Here is a 19,896-nt window from a genome sequence, read left to right on the forward strand (position 1 = left end):
ACAGTCATGATATCAACCGGAGGGCAGGTGACCCTGGATTTAATCCTAAATGGTGTCCAGGACCTGGTGCAAGATGCAGGTCTTGCTGAAGTGATTTGGGAATGGGGACCACAGCGCTGTCAAATCCAAAATATATGTAAGTGGAATATTGCGAAGGAAGTGGAACAAAGTTTGACTTCAGAAGTGTAAAGTTCTCAAAAATGGGTGAATTAGTTAAAAGAAAGCTGGGAGGGATGAGGGTAAGATCTCTGCAAAATGCTTGGAGGCTATTTCAAAGCACAATAATAGGTCAGGGAGGGGGTAAGAGTCATTTTGTTGTTGCCATTATACAATTTGGAATCAGAAATTCTTGCTGATCTACTGCAAAACACTCGGATCTACCAGTAGACCCAGATCTACCTTGTGTCCACCCCTGGTATACAGTTCTCTGACTACTAGAAATGTTTGAAGCGGGTGGGGTGGGGTGAGGTGTTGCATCTAGTGGTCAGAATTCCAGCTTGAAATTTATGTTGTTGTTAATTATTCATGTTATTTTTGTTCTTGTTCTTGAATAAAGTGCATAATAATTGGTTGCTGCTAAAGAAGCATATTGATATATAATTAGAGTGTTGCTGTTGTTCAGTCATTAAGTCGTGTCGGACTCTTCGTGACCCCATGGACCATAGCATGCCAGGCCTTCCTATCCTCCGCTCTCTCCCGGAGTTTGCTCAAGTTCATATTCATTGCATTGGTGATGCTGTCTAGCCATCTCATCCTCTGCCATTCCCTTCTCCTTTTGCCTTCAGTCTTTCCCAGCATCAGGGTCTTTTCCAATGAGTTTTCTCTTTGCGTTAGGTGGCCAAAATATTTGAGCTTCAGTATCTGTCCTTCCAATGAGCACTCAGGGTTGATTTCCTTTAGGATGGACTGATTTGACCTCCTTGCAGTCCAGGGGACTCATAAGAGTCTTCTCCAGCACCACAGTTTGAAAGCATCAATTCTTCGGTTCTCAGCTTTCCTTATAGTCCAGCTCTCACAGCCATACATTACTACTGGGAAAACCATAGCTTTGATTATACGAACCTTTGTCGGCAAGGTGATGTCTTCTTCTTACTATGCTGTCTACGTTTGCCATAGCTTTCCTCCCAAGGAGCAAGCGTCTTTTAATTTCATGGCTACAGTCACTGTCTGCGGTGATCTTGGAGCCCAAGAAAATGAAATCTGTCACTGCTTCCATTTCTTCCCCTTCTATACCAGGAAGTGATGGGGCCAGATGCCATGACCTTAGTTTTTTTAATGATGAGTTTCAAGCCAGCTTTTGCACTCTCCTCTTTCACCCTCAACAAGAGGCTCTTTAGATCCTCTTTGCTTTCTGCCATTAGGGTGGTATCGTCTGCGTATCGGAGGTTGTTGATAATTCTCCCGGCAATCTTAATTCCGACCTGTGATTCATCCAACCTGGCATTTCTCATGATGTACTCTGCATATAAGTTAAATAAGCAGGGCGACAATATACAGCCTTGTCGTACTCCTTTCCCAATTTTGAACCACTCGGTTGTTCCATGTCTGGTTCTTACTGTTGCTTCTTGACCCTCGTACAGGTTTCTCAGGAGACAGGTAAGGTGGTCTGGTACTCCCATCACTTTAAGGATTTGCCAGAGTTTGTTGTGATCCACACAATCAAAGGCTTTAGCATAGTCAGTGAAGCAGAAATAGACGTTTTTCTGGAATTCTCTTGCTTTCTCCATGATCCAGCGAAAGTTGGTGATTTGATCTCTAGTTCCTCTGCCTCTTCGAAACCCAGCTTGTACACATACTGCTGAAGCCTAGCTTGTAGGATTTTGAGCATCACCTTGCTGGCATGTGAAATGAGCGCAATTGTACCGTAGTTTGAACACTCTTTGGCATTGCCCTTCTTTGGAATTGGGATGTAAACTGACCTTTTCCAGTCTTGTGGCCACTGTTGAGTGTTCCAAATTTGTTGACATATTGAGTGCAGCACTTTAACATCATCATCTTTTAGGATTTTAAACAGCTCAGCTGGAATACTGTCATCTCTGCTAGCTTTGTTGTTAGTAATGCTTCCTAAAGCCCACTTGACTTCACTCTCTAGGATGTCTGGCTCAAGTTCAGTGACCGCACTATCATGGCTATCAGGGACATTAAGATCTTTCCTGCATAGTTCTTCTGTGTATTCTTTCCACTTCTTCTTAATCTCATCTGCTTCTGTTAGGTCCCTGCCTTCTTTGTCCTTTATCATGCCCGTCTTTGCACAAAATGTTCCCTTGAGATCTCTGATTTTCTTGAAAAGATCTCTAGACTTTCCCATTCTGTTGTTTTCCTCGATTTCTTTGCATTGTTCATTTAAGAAGGCCTTGTCTCTCCTTGCTATTCTCTGGAACTCTGCATTCAGTTGGATACATCTTCCCCTTTCTCCCTTGCTTTTTGCTTCCCTTCTTTCCTCAGCTCCTTGTAAAGCCTCATCAGACAGCCACTTTGCTTTCTTGCATTTCTTTTTCTTTGGGATGGATTTTGTTGCTGCCTCCTGAACAATGTTACGGACCTCCGTCCATAGTTCCTCAGGCACTCTGTCTATCAGGTCTAATCCCTTAAATCTATTCGTCACCTCCACTGTATATTCATACCTGAATGGTTTAGTGGTTTTCCCTACGTTCTTCAATTTCAGCCATAATTTTGCAATAAGAAGCTCATGATCTGAGCCACAGTCAGCTCCAGGTCTTGTTTTTACTGACTGTATAGAGCTTCTCCATGTTTGGCTGCAAAGTGCATAATTAGAGTACTGACTCTTAAGACAATTGAGAGACCAGATAGTTACTAAGCAATATAAACTGCTTGGAAATCCTGGGATGTCAAGAGGTATAAGCAGCAGCTTAAATTAAACAAATAATAAATATGCATAAAATTTAGAGTAAAGGATATAGATCTGTAGATGACATTTCTGGTGACTTTCTCGTTCCCAGCACCAGTATCAGTCCATAATATAAATACATATGCTATCATGTTATACATTGACTGACAATGATGTTTTCTTCTTCGTAGTCTCTGTACATTACACATACGGGGCTCCACGCCTGCACGGAGCTCCATATGTGTGAATGCACAGATGACCACTTGAAGAACTCCAATTACAGGTAAGCAAACTGACTTTCCCTACAGTTCTTTCTTTACAAACAAAAGCACCTTGTTCATAAGAGGGTCATAATTTCAGTTTTTAGAGGATTCATTTTAAATTAGGCTGCTTTAAAAAGAACTTACTATAGATGAAACTTAAAGAAATTTAAAGCTGATTTGAAAGTTTTTTTTAATTGTCTTTAACTTTTTTAAAAGTTAAAGCTGTGAGCAGAGCAGTCCCTCTTTCAGATCCCTATCCTGTGGATAGGGATGGAGTTTAGGATGAGAGGACCATGTCTTACCTAAAGGAGACTATAGAGTTTGAGAGATAGATGAGATTTGAAACAGGGACTGCCTTGCTAACAGCTTCAAAGCCTTTGCCAGTATTCCACTGCTGCCTTTGCATATTTTTCCTGGGTATCCTGTGGACACTACAGATTGGGATGGGAAAAGACGGTCACTTAATATTTAGAAGTAGAGATTCTTCCCAAGGTTCCTTAAAGAATTATCTTTACCACAGTCTGAGCCAGGCAGCAGAATAAAGTCTGCTGTGCTGTTTACTCCAGAAAACATTACACTGATATTTTCAAATTGGGAAGAGGGATTTCCCCCTGTGTGATATAAAATTGAACAGCTTCAATAGAGACTTAAGCTGAGGGGAGAATTGTCATTTCAGTACCTAGAAAAACATTGCCAGTTATGTTCAAACACTAAGGTTCCATAATTCTTCCTTAATTTTGACATACCTGGAGATTCATCATGCTGGCAATTTTCTCAGATTTTCATCTGCCGTTAATCTAATATTTGCTAGGAACTGGAGAAATAATAATGACATTTGGGGTTGATCTGGCAACTAATAGCATGCTACTAATAAGGTATACTTCCAATTTTTCATCCAAATTTTCTAGTAGGGAAGTTACAGTGGGATGGACAATTTATGTGATTATGTTTTCCTATCTCTTACAGGGAAGAGTGCAGTTTTGAAGTGCCTATTAGATATTCACAAGATTTTTCGTGAAAATGATCCTGCGTATGTTCTTAATGACCTTTACATCACGGATTACTGCATTTGGATTCAAAAAGCCAAGTAAGTTTTAAATCTGTAGTCCACTTAATGAAATCATTTTGGCATATTTGATCAGATAACCTTGTAGAAAACTAGTACTATCACTGAAAAATATTCACCTGGCCTAAGATCTTAAATAGAAACTTTTATCAACCCATTCCTTCCTGTACCTGCCACTCATGGTGTTTCTGAAAGGCAAAAACAGAAACTGAAGAAACCAATTCTTTGCCATTTAGGTAGAATTGAAACAAATAATACATTTTTAATATACTTCTGCAGACACCACAGATATTTTGTTGAAAGTTTATATGTCTTGTGAGAACTTGGAATATTTTGAGAAAAAGGGAAATAGCTAAACCATGTTAAAGTACAATTTCTAAATCACAATGCAGTACACACTCATTCAACTAAGGAGCCATATTGGCAGCTGTTCATATTCTGCACCAAAGAACTTCAATTTCTGACAAAGCAGATTACTCCTATAAAGCTGTATGCAAATGTCTTTATTCTGCATAAAGGCACCTAAGCTGTAGGCATTTATTTGGAATGCCTACAGCTTTCAAAAACCTGCTTTGCCTACAAATTTGGAAACAAAGAGTATTGAGGCAGGAGAGAAAGGTATGACTAGGTAGTAGGTAGCATATCCGTGTACAGTAGGGCAGGAGAACCTTTTCCAGTGGGGGGCTGCATTCTGTTAAGGAAAGAGGTCAGGCAGCATGCTGGTGGTGGGTAGGGTCAAAGAAAATGTGTATGCGTATATAGATAAGATATATAGATAAATAAATAGATAAATATACACACCCACCATCTTATTCGTACATGCACACCAGCCACATTTGGCTTCTGTGATGTGTGGTGAGAAGGGGTCTTCCCTCCTCCTTCTCACCATGAAGCCCAGAAGCCAAGTGATTGGGCCACGGAGGAAGGGATCACTCCTTTTCTTCATGTCTAGATCGCTTGGCTTCTGTGCTACAGCATGAGGAATGGAGCCCCTTCTCACTGTACGGAAATGCAGCTCCCCCTTTCCTGCTCCTCAGGAAATAGCTGAAATTAGAGCTGCCCTGCCCTGCTTCAAGGTACTCCTTGAATGTGGCGTAGGCTTCTTCAAGGCTTCTGTTGTCCCTGCCTTTCTTGTTGGGAAAGGTGAGGGGCAAGGGAAACCTTGGGGAAACGCCACCTTCAGGGCCTGATGGCACCTTGAGGCGGCAGGCAGTTCCACGGTGGCTGGCTTCCTTCACCCCGTTCCCTTCCCAAGGGGCAGTCTTTAAGAAGACAGCAGGGCCTTGGCCATACTTCAGTGGGCCATATGGAGCCCATGCTCCTCTGGAAATAGCTGAACTGGGCCAAAGGTTCACCACCACATTTGTAGATGGTAGGCATATGTGTCCATGAAGAAGGGGGTACAGAGTCTGTTGCTTGAACCTGGAGTCTTTTGTAGATACTTTATACCAGGTGCCATTTGCCTAATTACCCACCTGGGTGCAGCTTGTTGTTGGGTTATTTAAGGGCTGTTTCCCCGTCAAGCAAGCCATGCCACCCAGGTTCAGATGGCACGACAAGTCACACCCAGGTGGGTAATTAGGCAATTGGTGCCTGGCATGCACCGGCACATGCCGCAGCATGAACAAGCCAGCATGGCTTGTTTAAGCTGCGGTGATCATGTATACTGGGTCAGTGTCTCTTTGGTTTTAAATAGCTCAGCAGCCATGAGGGTTTAAAACTTTCTCATTGAGAACTGTGAATTGAAAGATACTACATTTGTATGCCAGGTGCCAGATTACTCACAGATTACGACATTTTACATGTATTGAACCATGCAATATTAACAGCCCTAGCAATACTTAAGCATTCATCTACCAGAAATGTGCATAAGCAGGATAGCTGTGCAAATAATTTTTTGCTGCTATGGAGCTGCTCACGCAGGATATGAATTTATTTATTTATTTAATTTATTTATTAATCGCCCATCTGGCTGGTCACCCAGCCACTCTGGGAGATGTACAACAACAAAACAGTTAAAACAATAAAATTCTACATTAAAAACATCATAAAATATACCCTAACCCACCCGAAATGCCTGCCTGAACAACCACGTTTTTAATGCGCAGCGGAAGCTCATTAAAGAGGGGCATGGCGGAGTTCCCAAGGGAGGGAGTTCCACAGAATGGGGGCCTCCACAGAGAAGGCCCTCTCCCTCGTCCTCACCAGCCTAGCTGTACTGGCTGATGGGACAGAGGGAAGGCCATCCGAGACTGATCTTGTTAAGCAGCCTGTCTGGTGTTGCTGGAGGTGCTCCTTAAGATAGGCTGGGCCAGAACCATATAGGGTTTTAAAGGTCAAAACCAACACCTTGAATTTTGCCCTGAAAACAACTGGTAACCAGTGCAACTCCTTCAGCACTGGAGTGGTGTGATCTCGCCAGCAGCTGCCTATAATCAGGCGAGCCGCCGCATTCTGTACGAGCTGCAGCTTCGGAACAGTCTTCAAGGGTAACCCCACATAGAGCGCATTACAGTAGTCTAGACTAGAGGAGACCAGGGCATGTACTACCGATGGGAGCAGATGGTCGGGAAGGTAGGGGCGCAGCTGCCGTATCAGATGGAGCAGTGCTGTCCGGCTCACAGCTGACACCTGAGTCTCCATGGACAGCTGGGAGTCCAAAATGACCCCCAGGCTGCGGACCTGGTCTTTCAAGGGTAGCCGTGCCCCATTCAACACCAGTTAACATCCCTCAACCTCCTCTTGTCTCCCACCAAAAGTACCTTGGTCTTGTCAGGGTTCAACTTCAGCTTATTCCTCCCCACCCAGCCACTCACCGTCTCCAGACATTTGGACAGGGATTCCACGGCCAACCTTGATGAAGATTTGAATGAGAGGTAGAGCTGTGTGTCATCCGCATATTGATGACACCGCACCCCAAACCTCCTGATGATAGCCCCCAGCGGCTTCACACAGATGTTCAATAGCATCGGGGAGAGGATGGAACCCTGTGGCACCCCACAAGTGAGCAGCCACGGGTCCGAAACCTCCTCTCCCAGTCCTACCCTCTGGTACCTGCTGGAGAGGCAGGTCCAGAACCAATGCAGTATGGTGTCCCCAATGCGCAACCCCTCCAGGCAGTCCAGGAGGATACTGTGGTGAATGGTATCAAAAGCTGCTGAGAGGTCGAGGAGAACAAGGAAGCGCATTCGCCTTTATCCAGAGCCCTCCTCATATCATCTACCAAGGCGACCAAGGCCGTTTCTGTCCCATGCCCAAGTCTGAAGCCCAACTGAAATGGATCTAGATAATCGGCTTCTTCCAAGTGTGCCCTCAACTGCATCGCCACCAGCTGCTCAATCACCTTGCCCAAAAATGGCAGATTCAAGACTGGGCGAAAGTTGTTCAGAACTTGAGGATCCAAGGAGGGCTTCTTTAAGTGCGGTCTTATCATTGCCTCCTTGAGGGCTGATGGCATCACTCCCTCCTCAAGGGAGGCGTTCACCACCGCCTTGATCCCCTCACCCAGTCTCTCTCTGCAGCCCATAATGAGCCAAGATGGGCAAGGATCAAGTAAGCAGGTGGTCGGCCTTACAGATGAAAGCACCTTGTCCACTTCATCAGAAGGAGGAAGCTGGAACCGATCTCACAAAACCAGTTTGCCACAGGCCGCCTCTTGCTCACTAACTGTATCCACAGCGTGCGGAGTAACACTCCTCATCCGATCAATTTTATCTGCAAAGTGCCTTGCCAAGGCCTCACAGGAGGCCTTAGAATGCTCCAGTGGTTCTGGAGCAACTGGACCGACCAGGCTCCGGACCCCTTGGAACAGCCTCCTGGGACAGCACTCTACAGACGCGATGGAGGCAGCATAATATTCCTTTTTTGCTGCCCTCACCGCCACGTGATAGGCTGAAGATACAGCTGTAGCCCATGTCCGATCGTCTTTGGAGCAAGACTTCCGCCACCGGCGCTCTAGCCGTCTCACCTCCTGTTTCAGAGCTCGTAACTGCGGATTGAACCATGGTGCAGTCCGGGCCCTGTTCAGGGGGAGAGGGCGTTTCGGAGCCACCCGATCTAATGCCCCAGTGATTGCGGCATTCCAGCCACCCACCATGGTCTCGACCGAGTGGCCGTTGGCGTGCTCCAGAGAATCCCCAAGTGCGTTCAGGAATCTATTCAGATCCATAAGACGCCTGGGGCGGACCATTTTAATGGGTCCTCCACCCCTGTGGAGGGGTTGTGGAACCGAGAAGTCTAACGTCACCAGATAGTGATCTGACCATGATAAGGGGGTGGTGGATATACCCTTGACCTCCAGATCACTCCCCACTTCTCCAGAAACAAACACAAGGTCTAGTGCATGACCGGCTACATGGGTGGGCCCAGTTAGAATAGGGTGCAGTTCACAGGAATCCATGGTCTCCATAAAGTCCCGAGGTGCTCCCGTGTGGACAGCCTCTGAATGTACATTGAAGTCCCCCAACACCAGTAAGTTAGGGGACTGCACATGCACATCAGAGATCACCTCGACCAGGGAGTCAGTTGTGCAGCGAGGTGGACGGTACACAAGCAGAATCCCCAGACTGCCCTTCGGGCCCAACCTCCAGTACATGCACTCAGCAACCTTGGTCTCCCGGAGAGGGGGTCTGGTGAAAACCAAGGACTCTCGGTAGATAACAGCCACTCCCCCTCCCCGATCCCCAGCCCTTGGCTGCTGTGCGTACAAAAATCCAGCTGGACACATGGCTGCAAGAGTTGGAGTAGCGGCCTCAGCCAGCCAGGTCTCCGTAATACATGCCAGGTCTGCACCCTCATCCAGGATCATGTCATGGATGAGGGAGGTTTTCTGGGTAACAGACCTGGCATTGCAGAGCAGCAAACGAAGGCCCGAAGGTGGAGTCATGCCTCCCCTAGCTATCCTTTGGTTCTGGGCAGGCCCGGAACAAGGGACAGATAGTACACATCTCTCCCTTGTTCCCCTTACCTGGCATGGCCTGCCCCTCACGCCCCGCCTGCGCCTACCGCACAGCCTCCGTATAGTCTGGCCCCCAGCACTCCCCCCACTGCCTCCATCAGGTGGACACTTGCCCCCTCGCTCCTGCCTATCAGGCAGGCTACCCACCCCTAAAACACAACAGAATCCCCCCAAAATTGAAAAAAAAAAAACAATTAAAAAAATCCCCTTTAAAATGCTGCCAGGCAGGAGTCCGTGGTGGTGGTGGTGGTGGTGGTGGTGGTGGCGGTGGCGGCGGCGGCGGCGGCGGCGGCGGCACAGCCACCACAGCAGGAGGCACACCTCTCCCCCAGTGGTGGCAGCTTCTCCTGCAGGCCCTGGCTCTCCCAGGCCACCTCAGCCAGCCAGCTTATGTAGCCCCTCCAGGAAGGGGCAGGTGGAAGCAGCACAGCTGGCTCAGTACCTGGGGGCCTGGTCCTGCAGGGACTGGTGGTCTGCCAGGCAGAGGTCCGTAGGGAATGCCTGGTGTTGGTGACAGCGGCAGCCACAGCAGGCCCAGCAGCTGCAAGCACGCCTCTCCCCCAGTGGTGGGAATAAGCCTTATATGAATAAGCCACATACACACACAAAAAGGTTTGAAAATTTTTGTGGATATAGTATACTGTGTTTGGAAAAGTATGCTTTCATGTCAAACTTTAAGGGCTATTTGAACAGGATACTCTATATTTTTACCCGTTGAAAAATCTGCTTAGATATTTGCAGAATTTGATTTATAGCAATTGGAGTTAACATAGGAGATATTCAGATAAGAACTATCTACCATAGTTTCTGGTTTTGTTCAAACAGGAAAACTGTCGTTACCAGCTTCAGAACAAGCCAGGATATTAAACCAGTGTTTAAGTTGGTTTAATATCCTGGTTTGTTCTGAAGTTGGTAACTACTCTTTCCTGGTTTGGATGAAATGGGAAACTATGGTTAATTGGATATTTCCTGATTTCTTTTTCAGTTTTTGCAAAAGGAGGAACAAAGCAGCTGCATGTGTGCCCAAAGGCTTGTTCATATATTTCTTATTAAGCTGTAGTACTGATTATCTGAACCAGACCTCTGTATATGCATTAATGTGATAGCTTCTTATTTTTGTTCTCAGAGTGCAAAGAAATGTGTAATTGGAATTAGACTAATAATACGTGAAACATAGATGTGGAACAAGATTGGTAGACTTCAGGCTTGCGGGATCTACTTTGTTTTTTTTTACTAGAACCTCAAGATCCACCAGCCCCAAGATAAAAGTTTTTGTCTTGTGTAAAAGACACATACTTGGAATTAAAGAATTCAGAGCCCAGGAATTGGTTCTGAGTAACACAACTGAATGAAGTTCACAGTCCTTCCAGACAAAAATCCACTCCTGGCTACCCTAAACTTCCTTAATTTCATTAGTATCGATTAGGGTGGAGTCATTTTGTTGCTTTTGTTGAACAGTTGAGAATCTGAGATCCGCCAGTAGATCCAGATCTTCCTTCTTCCCACCCCTTGTGTAGAATATCATCTTAATTTGCTTTTAATTTCTGAAGTCAACACACCTGCAGTTGGGTGAATGTAGTGATATAAGCAAACTGGAGAAAAGTAGCATGAATGAAACTGACCTTTTTGTAAAATATATTTTCCATCAAGAAAAGAATTGTGGAAGAGCAGCTTTACTCCTACTGTCAGTGAACATAAAATCTAGCACACCACTCATTAAAACTGAAGTTATCATCGACAGATAACTAAAAAGAACATAGGCCATCTGTAAGTGACTGATGTATTAACATACTTAGTGCAAGAATGTATGTTAGGCACCAGTAAAGCAGAACTTACTTTCTCTGGAAAGAGGGCAATTAAGCTATCTCGCTATCATAAAGACATGGTACAATTGTTGCCTCCCATTAGAGAAGTCTGAGAGATGGGCAACTTGAAAATCTCCCGTTGCTAATATTCTCTACTAATACGTATTGCATCAGGTTGTTAACGGCATGTGTAATAGAATCATATTTGCCTGCTGTTAAGGGCCTTCACTTCTGTGAGCATATGCAAAGGAGGATGGGCTTCTTAATTCAGAACAGGGGATATTGGCAGGTACAGCTTGTTAAGCAGGAGTAAGGAAAGCAACATCTGCTATTTGTTTCTTTTTTTATCCTACTTGTTAAATAGATGACTTTCCTCTGGTTTGAACAATGCCCTGAGTTTGGGTTTTGTGTGCTTCAAATTGCAATTGTCTCATACATAGTATTATGTGAACTGAGCACAGGTCTACAAAAAGTGGGGTGTGCCTGGATCTGTCTGTATTTTATGTGTTTAGTAGCTGCTTCTGATTTTGAATCTCAGTAATTTCACTTGATTTGACTCATGTTTTGTACCTCTGCTTTTGGAACATGTTCTTATTTTAATCTTGGTGGTCTTCCTTCCTCCTGTCCCTTGCACACACAATCTCCAGGACATTCACTGTTCACTTAATGCATCTTGAGGAAACTTTATTTCATCTTTTTGTCTTTTTTCAAAAAATGTGTTCTTAAATACATAACAAAAGAGGAAATACTCCTCAAGATTGTTTCCAATGCCCATGAAATTTCAGGCCGTAATGTAATAGTTTGTAAGGTGCCATTGAATTCTATTTACTCTGGCAGACTAACGACTACTTTTCCTGAATTAAAGGTACAGGAACCCTGTCTTCTGCTTGCATTTGGTTTTCCAAATCCTAGCCCATCCTCGGCATGGATATGAAATCTGTGAAGCACTTTCTTTGGGGAAATGACCACTGCTGGTAATTCCTGTGAACTTAGGGAACCTAGGAGGGAGTGCATGTGATTAGTGAAAGTACCAGAATGGATGTCTCCCTGACAAACCCATGTATTAAGGGAAAGCACATGAACTGCTTCTTAAAATTGGATGTAGCCTGTCCAGTCATCCCTGAGAGCTTTGGAGTGGTGCTGGGATAACCCCTTGGGAATCTGGAAGGTTTCCCCTCCTTGGCTTCTCTAAAGCTGGTGGGAAGGGGCTGAGCAGACACTGGACACGTCAGAAGGGGCTTTGGTGGCTAACCAAGCAAGATGGTTTGGATGATCCTCAGATATTTGTGTTTTCTCAATCACACACACCCCTTTCAAAATCTACCTTTCCTTTTTGTGTTATATAATGCCATAGTGGTAGCTACATCTACTTTCAGGGGTGGCAGCTGCTTCTGGAAAGAAGGGGCTTGGTGACCCTGCTGCACAGGCATATTTCACAAGGTAGCCCTCTTGATGGGGGCCTTGTAATAGCAGTTTATCAAGGAAGCACTCTAGGTAGCTAAAGAGGTTATTGGACCTCCTCCCTGGAGCTTCCCAAGGAAAGACCGGTGCTGACTACTGATGTGCCTGATCCTGCCCCTCCCTGCTTCCTGGCTGGTGAGTGTTGATGCTCAGCTGTAACTGGCTGCATGGCTCTGCTTGGCCTCCCAGCTTGGGGAGCAGCTGGCTACAGCTGCACTCCTTTGGGTGGATGATACTAGCATATGAAGCCTAAGGAGCTGAGTAAGTGCAAATTGTTTTTCAGGACTACCTGAATTACGCCATCGTTTTCTAAATATATGTTCTGTAAAATCATTTCAGAAGCTGATAGCTGTTAACTGGTCCTTTGATTTAATTGAATTTAATTTTTACAGGCTTTTATCCCACCTTTTAGTGGGAGCTTCCAAGGCAGCTAGGCACTGTGGTTTCCCCAAAGGGACTGCACACCTCTCCCCCACCTTGCCTGCCCCCAGCAATCATTTCTGTTTGCCAGCACTCAAAACAGCTAAATGCAGGTTCTTGAAAATAGCAGTTCTCACACCCGCAAGGGTGACTAACTTTTAAAAATTATGTATTCATTACACAGCAAAAAAGCAGAAATAACAAACTGAGAAGAAAGCCCGTACTTTCAGATCTAGTTCAGCATATATTGAGTATTGCAGAATTCTATAACCTTTTTTTATTTTTAACATTCCCATCTATCTGTCCAGTATAATTTTCTAATACATACAGGATCTTGTATATATTTCAGAGTGGTTAGTGTTCTTACCTTGCAGTATGTTGCTTAAAATTTGTAAGTCTAATTCCTGTTAGAAAATGTATAACTGTCGAACCATATCTCATTAAGCTTGTGGAGGACATGTTCTCCAAAGATGTAATAAATCTGCATTAACTAAACTATATTTCAAACATATATAAATGTTTTGAGGAAATATTCAGTCTCTGAGAAGCTAAGTACCATTGATAGAGGTGTTGAAACTGAGTTTCCCAAGTTTTTATATAAATAATTTATTTATTATAATAAGCTTCCAGTTATTTTCCAGTAGCACTAATCATAATTTGGTTCACTGGCAAGTGTGGCTATATATCTATTTAGCTTACAGGGAAAGTGGGTACTGTTAGTATCCCGGGCATCTGTTAGGTGTTGCTTTTTGGCATTGCTGCAAGGCATCTCAGAAGTCCCTGAGTGCAACATTTTGAAGCCTCTGTGAGAATTAACAAATAATAATGGTAAAGGAAAATGGGGGAAGGGAGCACCTCTCCTGTGCCCCAGGCAGCAGCATTAACTGTCATCCCATTCAGTTATGTGGGGTTGTGCTTGCTGTAGTAAAACATGAGCAAATTAAATAATCCCCCTGGAAAGGTCTATTAGTCTAAGAGGCTCTTAAGCGAGCTCTCTTTTTTCCCTCCTAAAGGCACCTCCTCCAGGTTCTTCTAACAAAGCAGTCAGCAGTATTAGATTTAGCATATGCTGTAGCATAAAGCAAATACTGCATGCCAAGTGATTTTCTAATATTGTTTTAATTACTCCCTTATATGCATTCCACATAAAACTTTATATTTGTATGCAGTTCAGCAATTATGGATGGGTGAGACATATTGCACAAATCTGCAAAACATGAAAGGAGGAAGCTGGTAATAGGCTCTTCCAGGTTGCAGTAGATACATAGAGAGCACTGGAGGCAGCTCTTACAAGAATCTCGGCAGGTGTTGTCAACATTTTATGTTGAAAAGCCAGATGCGACCAGATGGAAAATTGCATCTTTAACCCCTGAGGTCATACAGCATGTTGCCTCTTCACTTGATCCTCCTGCTGGCGAGCTTATAACACTCCCTGCTGTCTGCCGTGGTACTACTTTCATTTTCGCAATTAAATTAAAATTAATTTGTCAGGGAATTTTTTTGGGGGGTCAGATATTTAAGAAATGGTTCTAAATAGTGTAAGCCTGTCAGAGATAAAGAAAATCCACCTGTTTCCTTATGTGCTTGTTTTGTTCTCAGTCTACCTTCTCATCATTTGCATAAAATTGCTGAGCTTGTGGCATCACTATGGATCAAAGTAGGAAAATCTATGAAAGAGGGCAGGTATTTTATTGCAGATAAGCTGCAAAAGTTTGAGATAAGGGAGCAGAAGATGATTTTCCAATAGTTTTGAGTCAAAGGGACCATCAAAGCCATTGTGGTGAAAGCACACCAGCTTTTTTGCCTCTGGGCTGGTGTGCACATCACGATAAGTCACCCAGAAAATAAGCTATGGTGAGCTGGTTGTTCGCTTGCTAACCCACATTACTCCCAACAGATGGGTTGCCATGGCATTTCCCCCTTAGTCCTCCCCCCTGCTCCTGGCACATATCCCATGGGCATTTGCGGCACAAGCTCAGCAGCCTACTCCATTAACGAGGGCATTTGCACTCATTAGCTGAGTAGAGGGTTTTTTGTAACTAACTAGTTAGTGCACTTTAGCAGATTTTTGCAAATCTCCCGTAAAGTTTTTTTTTTAAGTTAAATTTGCTCACATCCCCCCGAAGGTGTCGGGGGGAGGAGTTAAATATGTGCAAAAGCTGGTTTGAAACTCAACATTAAGATCATGGCATCTGGCCCCATCACTTCCTGGCATATAGAAGGGGAAGAAATGGAAGCAGTGACAAATTTTATTTTCTTGGGCTCCAAGATCTCTGCAGATGGTGACTGTAGCCATGAAATTAAAAGACGCTTGCTCCTTGGGAGGAAAGCTATGGCAAACCTAGACAGCATAGTAAGAAGCAGAGACATCACCTTGCCAATAAAGGTTCATATAATCAGAGCTGTGGTTTTCCCAGTAGCAACGTATGGCTGTGAGAGCTGGACTATAAGGAAGGCTGAGCGCTGAAGAATCAATGCTTTCGAACTGTGGTGCTGGAGAAGACTCTTACGAGTCCCCTGGACTGCAAGGAGGTCAAATCAGTCCATCCTAAAGGAAATCAACCCTGAGTGCTCATTGGAAGGACAGATACTGAAGCTGAAGCTCCAATATTTTGGCCACCTAATGAGAAGAGAAAACTCATTGGAAAAGACCCTGATGCTGGGAAAGATTGAAGGCAAAAGGAGAAGGGGACGGCAGAGGATGAGATGGCTAGATAGCATACCGATGCAATGAATATGAACTTGAGCACACTCCGGGAGAGAGCGCAGGACAGGAAGGCCTGGCGTGCTATGATCCATGGGGTCACGAAGAGTCGGACACGACTTAATGACTGAACAACAACAACAAATCTCCCCAAAGGCGAAAAAAATTATCATGTGAAATTTGCACAGACCTCCCCAAAGGCCTGGGGGGAACATTAAATTTGCATGAATCTTCCCAAAGGTGAAATAAAAAAAGAAGTGTTGCTGTCTAGGGAGGCTACAGGGTGGAGAAGTACATTGACTAGTATTATTTCAAGATGTAATAGAGAGGGGATATTGGTAGCGAGATCACAAGGAGCAGCAAGGGTTTCTTGCTGCTCTTGCCAGGTGGCTCTGTCACCGTTTTAAACAACCCACACTGAAGTGACTCTGTGGATTTGGACATCACAACAAGCCACCCTGAGAACAACCTACCCTAAACAACCCTACTATAAGCCATGGGTTCCTACAGTGGCTTGTGTCAGGGAAATCTTGGTCCAAAAGACTGGAGGTCACACATGTTCTGAGGATTTGGTAAAGCACTTTATTCATGCGTGAGGTTGCTCTCCTGAGCAACACCTCCAAAATGGTGGCACACATATATGTACATATAAGAGGCGACCTCTGGGCAGGGCAGTTTTGCCTTCTGTGTAACCCCCATGCAAGGGTTACAGAGCCAATAGCAACATTTGGTGGCAACTTACAACCAGTCATATTAAGATAACACAGCAAAAGTTGTGCACATGCTCAGTGTGGGCATGATGATCTCATGACTCTTGGCACATACACAATGGAATCTGTTATTGGTGACCTGAGTACTTCAAGGCACTTCCTTACATGAACACAATAGAACTGTGAATGTGCTTTGTCCATCCCCAGCTACTGGAGATCGTCTCTTTCTTTTTGCCCTCAGGGCTTGTTTGCTTGTGTGAAGTATTTTTATCCTGGCCCTCAGCCAAAAAGGTTTCCAGAGTGGCTTACATATAAATCAGTAAAACAAGATAGTCCCTGCCCGCACGCTGACAGTCTAATCTGATCTTTTGCTAACATGATCTGGAGAAATCAGCAAGGTGACGCTTTCCAGGGCTTGGAGATAAGCATTACCTCTTGCTGAAAACTATAGATCATCAAGCTGCTTTTAAGGGCACAGGAGGCAGTTGAGAAATTGGCAATCCCTGATTTTCTAGACCCTTCTAGTCTTTTACTGCTTCCCCCATGTTTGTTTGTGGAAAACAACGCACAACAGAAAAGTCGTGCTGGGTTTGGATGTCAGACTAAGCCACCCTGCAACCACCCAGGGTGACAACCCACTGTGGCTTAGTGTGACGTGCAAACCAGGTCTCAGTGATTTCAGATGTCCAGGGTCTTTTTTAAAGGAATGTATGTTTCCTAAGCTAGCTCTTGTTGTCCAGGGCAAAGGCTAATCTCCCTTTTCCTGTGGACTGATTACAACACAAGCAGGGAGTGGGAAGTAGAAAACATCCACACTGAGTACCAGAAGTGATTTAATGATTTGCATTCCCTCTTGAGGGTATGCCTTTGGTGATGCTTCTGATTAGGTCAGTTTCACTGCATTCCCAGAGTGTCGGTGTGCCTTTGAGTGACAGATATGCTTTGGATATCATGCAATCCATGAAGGCTTCAGCTTATCTTGTGATGACTTTGCAATGGCAGCTCAGCCCTTCATGACCCAAAGGCTCAATTATTGTAATTCCCTCTTAGCACAGGTTTACAAGCACAGCATTGCTGTAGCTGGCAGCGCTTTCAGAACATAACAGCACATCTGTTTATGCCTCAGAGCAGACCTGCTGTGTTAAGCTTGTCGTTTTATTCATTCTATGAGTGGCCTATGGCCATGGTTAGGGTAGTTTTAAATCCCCTAACTGATAGAAGCCACTGTTACCTTTTTATCTTTCCTGGAGTTGTTCTTAAGAGTGTGTCTGTTCATGTTCCATCTATCTTAATAGAATCCTGGTGCACGTGGGTTAGAGAGCTGCGTTTTCTAGGCTTTTGTGATGGGCCTTCATTTTATACAGGGCTATAAATGACAGCCCTTGTGTTGTAGTAGCTAGAGAGTGTCTGTCTTAAATCAGGGAGACCAGGTTTGAATCCTGACATGAGGCCAGGCTGTGTTTCTCAGTGCCTACCTACCTCATAGGGTGATTGTGAAGATAAATGGGGTGGGGAGGAAGGGATAGGGCCAAGTTTGCCTGTGAGTCAGGAGCTGTCAGGGGGCCCTAGCCAGCCTCTTTCAGTATACTCCAGTAGCCAACTCCAGACACAGACAAAGGATTCTTTTCAAGGCTTTATTCCTTTTACAGCTTAATAACTCTTATCACCAGCGACTAAGCTATGAACAGCAGAGTGACCTATGCCCTGGGTTGGAAACAGTTGGTCCCCGTTTGAACGAGAATCACTTGTAGACCCTGAACTTATGGGCTAGGGAGAGTCCTTCCCCTTTTCCCTTGGGTCCTCTGGACGCGACCGTTGCTTGCACGCCAAACGGGCGCTTCGCCTCCTTTCCATGCCCTCCATAGCTCATCGCTCTTTGCGTCTGCATCGAGCATCCTTGCCAGCCCTCCTCCCGCGCTCTTTCACTCCCGGGACCGCTATCTATGTCTGGAATGCTGGCAGGAGGAATCTCTGCCAGCTGCAGGGCCTGGGAGGGATGAGCGCGCTCCTCTCCCACGGATGGCTGTTCCTCCTCAGAATCAAAACTGCTCTGAGGTTCTATGGGCTCAGTGTCCACCCTGACAGGAGCTTGGCCAGCCAGAAGTGAGGTCCAAAGGCAGAGCAAGACATGGAAGGAAAATCCAAGGTAGGGGAAGAGGGGCTATGGTGGACACAGCCACGAGCCAGTGAAGAAGCTATGGAAGTCTTACAAGCTGAGAGTGAGCTGGAAGGAGCGGGTGGGACAGTGGATATAGCATGTAAGGGAAAGGGCGAGGCAGGGATAGGAGGAGGAAGAAGTGTTTAAAATGGAAGAAACTGAGGAGTGGGGGGAAAGAATTGGCAGAGCCTTGTGCTAGAGGTGGTATGACTAGTACCAAGACTATGAACAGCTGGACTAGATAAAACTGTCAGCTGCTGCTCCCTACCCCATCTTTCTCCATTGATGGTTTGGGAAACTAGAGAGGAGCATATGGAGCCCTATTGAACTGCCTCCTGGAAGTTCAGATGGTGTGCCAATGCCACTCTCAGTTCCTTGTAACTGCAATAAAAATGTAATAAAGAAATATAGTCAGTATTATCAGTAGCTACACTGAGTGTCGACATAATCCTCAGACTCTGACCTGGTTTGCACAATCATGGCAGCCCACCATGGCCTATTAGCCATGGTGGGTTGTGGCACCTGCAGGTGCCAGCTTGGCGATCCAAGCCCCCGCCATGATGGCTTCTCATTATGTGCAAAGTGGTTAAAGTGTCTGAGAAACCACCCAAAACCAATGTGCTGTTTTAGGATTGCGGGTGGCTTGTTAACCACCCCAACAACCGACCCTCGCTGGGTTCGCATGTAACGAGAAGATATGGTGTACCCCCGCCACACTCCAAATATTCAGAATGGCTGCTCCTGCTACGACAAGAAGCCCCATGGGGAAATTCACCCACGGTGGCTTCCAAATACATGCAAACCAGGCCATGGAGTCATCTTGGGAGATTCTCTTTTTGTGCTCTTTTTTTTAGAGGGAGCCATGATTCCACCCTTCATAGTTGCGAGGTGGTGAGAGGAGTGGGATGGGGAGGAGAGAAGGCTTTAAAAATGTGGGCAATACCTATTCAAGGGAATGCCAGTATCCAAAGAACCACTGTAAAGGGCTTAATCATGCTTCATGGATATTTTTCCCCTTGCAGGCCCCCATGCCGTATTACAAACTTCTTTTGAAGCTCCCCTCCATTTCAAACGTAGGTTGCCATGTAGCATGTGTGGCTGCTGTTCCTGTGGATATGCAGAACCGGTAATGCACAGCTTTCGTGTCCAGGCTAAATAGAGGAACTCCTGGTTGTATTTCTGTTTGACAACTTGCCCCTAGAAACCAAACCAAGTCTAGTTGAAGTTGGAATCTGGGTTGTATTTGTCTGTTTTCTTCATTTGTTATGGGTTTTAGCAATTATTGTGTTCAAGTATGTTAAATAGACATCATCTTGAAAGACATAGTTGGGAGTGGCATGGTGAATGCATGCATAGACGTGAATGGCAACTGGAGGCAGTGACTGCTGGGGTCTGATAGGATTGGACAACTTAACAAGGACCATAAGACATTCTTCTTGCAGAAGCTGGTTTTTGGGGTGAACCTTGGAAATGTAATGAATTTTTGACCATTGTATTCTGCTAC

The 19,896-nt window shown here is 45.0% G+C and overlaps 1 protein-coding gene across 3 annotated transcripts in view; it reads left to right on the forward strand.

The window, feature by feature from the left end:
• The window catches only part of SHQ1 (SHQ1, H/ACA ribonucleoprotein assembly factor), a 120,820-nt gene that overhangs the window by 56,537 nt on the left and 44,387 nt on the right, over positions 1 to 19,896 (forward strand). For all 3 annotated transcript variants that reach the window (XM_084840351.1, XM_084840352.1, XM_084840353.1), the window contains one exon: positions 4,078 to 4,198. In XM_084840351.1, the coding sequence (XP_084696477.1) occupies positions 4,078 to 4,198 (121 nt within the window). The remainder of the gene's footprint in view (positions 1 to 4,077; positions 4,199 to 19,896) is intronic.

The sequence above is a fragment of the Heloderma suspectum genome, chromosome 2 (genome assembly GCF_057233095.1).
Source record: "Heloderma suspectum isolate Gila_16-S chromosome 2, 16-S_ref, whole genome shotgun sequence".
Taxonomy (NCBI): Eukaryota; Metazoa; Chordata; class Lepidosauria; order Squamata; family Helodermatidae; genus Heloderma; species Heloderma suspectum.